The sequence below is a fragment of the Tupaia chinensis genome, unplaced genomic scaffold (genome assembly GCF_000334495.1).
Source record: "Tupaia chinensis unplaced genomic scaffold, TupChi_1.0 Scaffold146187_1, whole genome shotgun sequence".
NCBI lineage: Eukaryota > Metazoa > Chordata > Mammalia > Scandentia > Tupaiidae > Tupaia > Tupaia belangeri.
The window spans coordinates 2,189,436-2,198,235 of NW_006206042.1; the positions used below are offsets into that span (position 1 = coordinate 2,189,436).

An 8,800-nucleotide genomic window follows, 5' to 3' on the forward strand; every position below is an offset into this window, starting at 1 on the left:
CTTCCCCTATCTCTTGCACCCTTTCCCTCCTATCTGCTTGCTATTCTGAGCTGTAGCCTAGAGGGGGCATCTCAGCCTACTCAGTCACTGCCCTGAGATCAGATAAAGAGCAGCGAGAAGAATTAAGCACCTTGACAGTACCTTCCAAGAGGGGAAGGGCTGTGATCCTGTGCAAAGGACAGTGTTCCTTCTTGGCAAGGGCGTTTAGTGATCTAGTAAACCTCGGCCCTCTAGCCTGTCCCAGCAAGGAGCTCAGGACTCGACCTTCACTTTGCCGCCATCAGAGGTTTGCAGGAAGGACACGGATGAATTGTCTGTGCTCCATGGTGAACACAGAGGATAGATCCCCACAGCACAGACTGGCAGGGGCACACCAGCCACTGTCAGGGTCCTGAATACCTGAGGACAAGTGCACGGGCCCAGGGCATAGCTCCTTCGTACCCAGAATTGCATCAGCTATAGATGGAACTCTCCCACCCATGGGAGAGCTGCTGTTTTTCTGTCGGCTCAGCTTGAGTCTTGATGCCTCATTGATTCCTTACATATCATGTCCTTCCTACCTTATGTTTCCTCAGGCTTGACTGGGCCAGCTTTCTAGTTCCTTGCCTGTCTACGCCTTATTTGAAAAGGAAACATTTGTGCTTTTTTTTTTTTTTTTTTTTTTTTTTTTTTTTTTTTTCCTCTCGGGGGGGGAGAAAGAGAATACTCGCCATATACCACCTAAAGAGATTATGTATTATGTTTAGTGGGAAAAGGGCAGGCAGGCTGAGGGGGACAACGGTCCAGCAGGTTAGAGGGAGAACTGTTTAAATTGTTTGCTTTGACTTTGATCATGTGAAAATAAAATGGGCACTGAAGAGATACAAATGGATATTAAGACACTGTGCAAAGAATTGTCAATTTAAATAATAAGTACTATAGATAATGCATGTTGTATACTGGTTCGAATCCAGGAATTAGAGAAATGGAAATACAAAGACTAAGAAATATAATTTATAAGGATCCAAGATATCTCCTACTGCAATCAGCATCCATCCATTCTGGAGGTTCAGAATGATTTTTAGGTCAATCACTTAACTTTAATCAAAATAAGGAAAAGTAATGATACATGAGTTTTCATCATGTGAATGACACTCAGAAGTTTTGGTTTAGGATTATAGTTGAGGTACTTAAGACATGTCCTAAATTGTGCTCAATTCTTAAAAAACAGTTGATTAAATCAATCAGAATTTTTTTTCCCATTTAGTTAAATAATAAATTCAAAATGAACTTGGTATTTATAGTATGACTGCATTGCTCCAGGATTGAGCCATAACAGTGACCGAAATATACCAATGGAGTATATTCTAGTGAGGGCACATGAGTAGAATGTATACTAGAAAAGATGGTGATTTTCTATAGAGAAAAATAAAGAGGGAAAGGGGTTCAGAAGTGCTGGGGTAGGTCTTATAATTTTAAATATAGTGGTCAGGGAACCAGCATGTGCTGTGGTACTTAAGGTGCTGGATTGCCACCTGGCCAACTATGAGGTCAACTATGGACCCAGTGACTTGAAAATCATGCCAGACACAAAATTAGGTACATAAACCAATAAAAAGAATAGAAAACCCAGAAATAAACCCCAAATGAACAGCCAACTTATTTTCGACAAATGGCACAAACTAATTCAGTGGGAAAAAGAAAATCTCTTTAGCTAATGGTGCTGGAAAAACTGGATATCCCCCTGCAGAAAAATGAAACTGGATCCCCATTTCTCACTATTAACAAAAATCAACTTAAAAGATCTAAACATAAAACCTCAAACTATAAAACTATGGGTGGAAAACAGAGGAAACTCTTGGGGCCAGGGGGTTGCAAAAAAAATTTTGTTTTTTTTTTTTTTTTTTTTTTTTTTTTTTTTTTAGCTCTCCTTGGGAGGGAGAAAGAGGATAAGCCCAGGGCCTCCACGATATGACGGGGTGGATGTGACAGTATATTGGGGGGAAGCGCGATGAGTAGACCCACCACCTCCCTCCCAGGGAGTGTGTAAGACACGGTCTACATTAAAAAATCAGTCCTGGATAATTATTCCAGAGGCCTGCAAGTCCCTTAGAAAGGCACACGTTTCTTCATCCAAAATGATCTCTAGGGGCATTAATGACAGGCCTCTGTCTCTAGATAAACTACATTGAATTGTATTCTTAGGCTATCCCAGGAAAAAGGTGCAGTACCCCCTTCCACCACCAGGCGTCGGTACTGAAAGCAGGCACCCATCGAAAGGACTCTGCCTGGCGTTTTAACACAGGGCAAGGGGCAGATCAGCAAGATACCAGCCACAGAGTACAAGAACTTTCTCTCCCTGCCAGTCACCGTCAGAGTTGGTCTGAAAAGATCTGGGGGCAGAGGCCAGACCTCAGTGCATTGTCCTTGCTCCTGGCATCCTACAAAAGATTTGTTTGTTAACGCTGAGGCAGCTCCCACATGCTGAGGGCTGCCCTGGAGTCAGAATCACCCATCCAGACATTCTGGTCCCAAGACCTCAGGTCTCTTATCTCTGGGAGGCAGAGCTGTTTCTCTGCCCCCACTTGTTTTAATGAGCTCTTCAAGGAGGGAGACTCTCATGGCTTCAGACAAAGCACTTCTCCTATGGGGGAAGGTTTCTAAGACTTTCTGGCGGGATCTCCCTACTATTGGGTTCTTCAAAAACTCCCCTGCCAACTCCCCACAAAGGGGCTTCTGTACTAGCCTGTCACATCTCCTGACGCTGGTGTTGTGGTTACAGCTTTGAGGAGAACTTTAGAGATGGAGTACTACCTAGTGCCCCTCGGAGACAGGGTGTCTGACTGTCTCTCAGCAAAGAACAAGTTTCTCTCTCTTCTGCCTGGACCCAGGTCCAAGGTGTACCCAAAAGGGAAGGACAGGAGAGACATGCATCCCACACCTCAGCACAGGGAGAGCGACTGGAGGAATAGCCAGGTGGGAAGGGACACGGGACACCTGCATCTGAGAGGCACGGGTGGGGGACCTTTGCATGCACAGTGATTATTCTCCTTGTCAGGTGAGTGCAGAGGGCGAAGGATGGCATCAGTCGGCCAACATTGCTAAACAGATGTGGATGACAGCCCACCCTTCTCTTGGCTTTTCCTGTTATACATTCCAGAGCGAACCCACGGCCCAAGTCCTTGGGCCCCCCAGTGGCGAGCTATTATCCTTTTACTCCACTCCAAATATGGTGCTAGAAACAGGAGCGTAAGATGCACAGAGGAGGGAGGTGCCGCAGACTCGAGGGGCTCACCATTGACATTGAGAGTGTAGTAGGCCTTTTGGCTGCCCATGTTGCTGGTGGCTGTGCAGCCGTAAATGCCGCTGTCACTCTTGTTGAGGAAGGGGAAGATCAGGGCACTCTCCTGGGTCATCTTCAGGGGTGGCACGCTGCCCTCCTTCTCCCACAGGTACTGCTGGGGTCTGTGGAAGCAGGCAAATCACAGGCGTTCAGAAGAGCAAGTGTCAGGGAGCTGAGGGAAGAGGAAAATAACTAGCGGAGGAAGGCAAGGGCTGTCCGATGAGGCTTAAGAAGATACAGTGGCCAGAGAAGCTGAGCTGCTTGGAAGCAGGGAAGGGGACTCCTTGGGGCTCATTCTTCAGAAGGCGGGGATTTCCTAACTTGTATTTTATTGTGACTTGGCTCCTTATGGGAACGTAGGGGGCCAAGCTAGTGAATAGGCACTGCCCACCTCTGCTGCTCTGCAGGAGACAATCAGAGGACGGACATTGTTGGACAGAGTCAGGGAAATGGAAGGCTCAGCTTAGACAGTGCAAAAGAGATGGGAAGGAGACAGTAAGTAAGATAACAATCTGAGAGTATGGAGGTGTATAGAGCCCAGAGGACAATGTTCTTACGCTGGATTGCCATGACCCTCACAGTGTAGCAATAGCTTCTGGCCCTCCCGGGGGTGAGGAGGGTCTGGCCTGATCTTCACAGTTGGTGTGTCTGTGGAGAAGAAAATGGTGTCAATGCAAATCTCTCCACTCCATTTCAAAAATCACCTGAAATGTGAAGTCCCCCAGCTACACACAACAACTTCTACTCCTAGATGTCTTCCTGAAAGGCTGTGAACAAAGACCTCCCTTCCACTACCTGTGCGAGCAAAGATTGTTATTGCTATTGAATGTGTGAGTGACTTGAGTTGCTACCTCATATTAGGACTCTGGAAGGTCTGTCCTTGGTGGGACCCTCAGGGACATCTTAACAGAGAGCCGAGAAAGGGAATAAGCAGTTGCTCTGTGCCTAGCCAACTGCCCGGCACAGAGATAGGATCTGACACACATTTGTGAAGAACAGACAAACCTGAACTTGCCACTTACTGAGCGGGCAACCTCTTCATTCTCTCTGCTCTGCAAGGGAGCTTATAACTGGAAGGAACACTTGGACACAAAACATCATTTTGAATGGTCAGTCCAAACGAAAAGTGAGAGCTTTGAAACAGCAAAAGATGGGGGTCATATTTTGGCTGCACAAAGGCACTGACACACTAGAGATGCACTCTGCAAAGGGATAATGGCATCTGCCATGGACGCCGAAGGGCTGCTTAGGAGGCAGGTCCAGATGGCCGCTTAGAACAATACAACCAGATGCTGGTTTAGAACAACAGATAAAGAGGCTGAGCTTCCCCTAAGGACAGAGCCAGCCTTAACAACCAGTTAACCAACGTGTTTCAGTCAAATTACACAGGACAAAGAGAATCAGGCCAGGTGAGAGAATGGGGCTCCATGGCCATAGAAACTTCTAGCACAGTGCCTGGAGGAGAGCATTTGTTGACTGTCTGCTGATCACAGTTGAGCCAAAAGGCTCCCTGGAGAGTAATTGCCAGATGGCCTGGTATCTGACACAGGAGTCTTTGGGGCTCAGAGATGAAATGACCTTCTTTAGCCAGGTCAGGGACCAGGACACTAGGGCAAGAGCCCAAGGCCAGGAGCCTCCTGTTCAGAATTAATTAGAGAAATACCTCATAGCAATACAAAACTCTGAAGTTTATCAAGTTCTTTCAATACGTTGTTTCATTTATCTCAACAATAACTCAGTGGAGTAAGCAGGAGCCGTGGGGAGAAAAGACATTCGGATGAAAGCAACACAACTAGGAAGTGGCAGCATGGTAGAATCCAGGTCGTCTCTCCGAAGATCCAGAGGTTGACAGACAGATGCCACACCAAACCTACCTCATGTGGAAGTCCGAGTAATGGGTCTAGCACTGAAGTTCTGAAATGTCCTCAGACCTGGGTCTCCCGTAAGATCAGGGCATTAGCTGTTTTTGAATACTGTCCAACTTGTAGGTAAGTTAGGGGAAGGAATACATTTGTTTATAACTTTTGATCTTCTGCCTTTGTACTTTAGTTATTCTTTTCCTTTCGGTTTCTCCACCCAAAAACATTACTTTTGAAAATTTCCAGATTTCCTCAGCTACGAAATTTCCAAGTTTCCAAACTTCCTCAGACGTTTCCTGTCCACATTGAAGGTAAATTCCAGAGAGGATGAAGGTCCTTGGAAAGGTGAGGCGTTGTGATTGCACCGGTGGCTATTTCAAGTTAGAATCCCAAGAAAAATCATGGTGCTGGAGAAAATGGAGGAGGCCTCAGCGGTGAGAGGATCTGGGGATAATGACGCCAGAGAGACTGTGTCTCCCTGCCACCCGTATTTTCTTGAAGTTGTAGAGCGTTAGAACGAGAAGAAGCCTTAGTGATCTCCATGTTCTGCCTCTCTTCCTTTAGCAAATTAAGGATGGAACTCAGTGGGGTAAAGTCATTCTCTTAACATCCCACAGCTTCAAGTGGCGGGGTGCAGACTAGGAAGTATGTCCTGGGACTCCGGATTGGCTCGTTACCACTGCAATTCACAGTCTGCAGTTTACACCCTAGCTGCATCATGCCGGCCTAGCATAATGTACCTAGTGGCTGGTTCACTTACATTTGGGTTTCATCCTGCCAGCGGCACGCTTTTGTAAATAAAGTTTTATTGGAACACAGCCCCGCTCATTTGTGTACATACTGTGTGTGACTGCTTTGCTGCTGCAGCAGCAGGGTGGGAGAGTTGAGACAGAGACCATGTGGCTCTCAAGACCTGCACCGTATGCCATTAGGCCCTTTATAGAGTTGGCAAACCCTTGGCTGAGTCCTGCCACCACTCGTCTCATTTTTCAACTGTCCACTGGTCGGTCATGTGGCTTTACATAGTCACCTGCACTTTCTTTCTCCCACTTCCCACCTCATACCTGCTCCTTCCTCACCCCCCAAGCCCACGACTTACATAAAACTTCAATGCGTTGAGAAGTGGATCTGTCAGCGCCCTTTAGGGACTCATGGTTCACAGAACACACGATGTTCGCCCCGTCATCCTCCCGGGTAACCTGGAATGTCACCGAGCTGCTCACAGTGAAGGTTTTACCATTGGGATCTTCCCGTGCTCGGGTCGGTTCTCCTGGAATGGTGAAATGCACACGCATGCACAGATGCAGAGTGAGTCCTGACAGGTATAGGGCGGGCCCCACTGTAGACATGCAGATGGTAAGCCTCAGCCTAGACAACTTAGGAAGTCGTGAAATGGATATGCACGCCAAGGGGAAGGTAGGCCCCAATGCCACACGCACACAGGGCACAGAAAATAGCTGTGAGTTCCCTTTCCCTTCTACACCATGCCTTCTGTACACACACACATACACATGGATGTCTCTCTGTCTCTTCATCTGTTTCTCCCTCTCCCCCCCAGCACCAACTCCTCCCGTAATCCTGCAGCAGAAGGCACTCACCACGGAGTTCTTGGTCACCCTTCCTCCAGGCGAGCTCGGCTGGAGGTTTGCTCCCAGAAGACTGACAGTTGAGGGTGGTTGTCTCCTTTTCCCGTAATGATGATTTGTAACCACTGATTACGGGCTTCTGTGGGATTCCTGCCATGGATAGGGGATGGCCAGGGTAGGAAGGAGAGGCACCGTGAGCTCACACTTCAGCTCTCTTTGTGGAGATGGCCTCTCTGGAGGTCAGGATACCTGCGTTCTACTTTGGCTTATGATGGATAGAAGACTAGAGAAAGCATCTTTCTCTTTTACCTCCTCCCTGAGGACCAGAAGAAAAGACCAGGGGGAGGAGATATGGTAGTGGGGAGATAAACCATACCTGAGATAGTCGATGTGACCCGACACTCCATAGCACAAAGGGTTGGCTATGGACACAGTGTGAGGCTCAGGGAAGTAAAGAAGGAACATGAAATACGGGATGACGATGAGAGCGTGTAAGCCACGGGGACACTTGTACGATTACACATTGCATGCACTTCTCAGGTTTCCTTCACATGGTCTTGGGAGGTAGATGGAATGGCCATGATCATCCCTCCATTAGGAATTTCAGCTCAAAGAGTAAGAGGGTTGTCCCAGGTCAAACGGTAAGTACAACAGAAAGGATTAGAACCAGTTCCTCTTTGCATTTTAGCCCACTGCAAGGGAACACAGGCTGAACTTTCCCCAAAATATTTGGAGCATTGCCCAACTCCAGGCTGCTTCGGGGGCCCACCTGGGGAGCTTTGTTTGCAAGGAGCATGCTATGGGGCCTCACCAAGCACAGTGACGAGGGACTTGGCGGTCCGCACAGGCATGGTGAAGATGGAGCAGGTGTACTCGCCCTCATCTGCCAGGGCCACGTTGCTGATGCTGATGCTGAGCTCGTGGGGAGTGGAGCTAACCAGCTGAATCCGATTATCTCGAAGGGCTGGGGAAATTGGGAGAATTGGAAGCCAGGTTTTTACTGGCACCCTTCGTGTTTATTTTCCAAACCCGGGCCAGCTTCTTTGGGGGAAGGAAGCAGTCTAGCATGTTGGAGTGGTAAGGCGAGTGGGAAAACTGCTCCTGGGTTTGAGCTGTCTTTAGGTCCTCAGTCACTTTTCTCGGCCATTGGACATAGCAACCAACAGATACTCAGAAAAGTGGGCAGGATCTTGTGCATTTCCTTGTGAGATATCTGGGCAATACTGACACCAGCTGCCTGCTAGGGTGCCTATGGGGTGAGGTCACTCGAGGACCCTCCATGGGTATGTATGCCCTAACTCAGAGCTATACCAGTGAAGTTTTTCTGGAAACAGATGAGGAGGCTATGGCTTGTTGCTTCTGCAATTGGCATAACTGTGTTTCTCAGTCTCCAGACTAAGGGACAGCTCCCCTCGGGCTCTGCAGTCCTTTTTCCCAGCCTAGGGTTCCCAAGAAGAGCAATAACTCATGGGATACTACCTCTCTTCTCCCCAAAATAGAGAGTCTGCTGGGCAGGGTTAGACCACTGCAAGGAAGAGTCCTCATGGTCTTTCACTTGGCACTTGAGTACAACGGTGCCGCCAGCCACCACGGTTTCATCAGACGTCCAGGGCTGACTGTCTGTAGGAGCAGAGTAGGGTTAGTTTCCTGAGGATCCCTGAGCCCTCCACCCATCCATGTCAGCCCAATCCACTTCATTTAATTCAGGCCATCCAAGGCCCTGGTATACACAGAGTCTCTGTGTACTCTTAAGGCTTCATGGGGAAAGGGATAAGGGTGGTGGTGGTGTAGGGGAAGACAGACCTTATTTTTTTCTTGCTTTCAATATACAATAAAGCAGACAGTCACGTGTTGGAAGCTTGCTGAAAGAACTGACAGGGCCTTGAACAGATAGAGGAATAAAAGCACCCCAGATCAGCACATACGACTCCATGGGTATCTTTCTGATATGGCTCTATCACTCATCTTAGGAAACACACGTACACAGCTGTCACTCTGGGTTTTGCCTTCCTGCCACCACCTACACATAAGAG

General features: G+C 48.0%; 1 protein-coding gene across 2 annotated transcripts in view; it reads right to left on the reverse strand.

Annotated features, from left to right (window-relative positions):
* The window catches only part of CADM3 (cell adhesion molecule 3), a 32,597-nt gene that overhangs the window by 3,280 nt on the left and 20,517 nt on the right, over positions 1-8,800 (reverse strand). For both annotated transcript variants that reach the window (XM_006168860.3, XM_006168858.3), the window contains 6 exons: positions 8,247-8,387; positions 7,579-7,731; positions 6,780-6,917; positions 6,281-6,451; positions 3,880-3,970; positions 3,275-3,444 (listed from right to left, as the gene is read on the reverse strand). In XM_006168860.3, the coding sequence (XP_006168922.1) occupies positions 3,275-3,444; positions 3,880-3,970; positions 6,281-6,451; positions 6,780-6,917; positions 7,579-7,731; positions 8,247-8,387 (864 nt within the window). The remainder of the gene's footprint in view (positions 1-3,274; positions 3,445-3,879; positions 3,971-6,280; positions 6,452-6,779; positions 6,918-7,578; positions 7,732-8,246; positions 8,388-8,800) is intronic.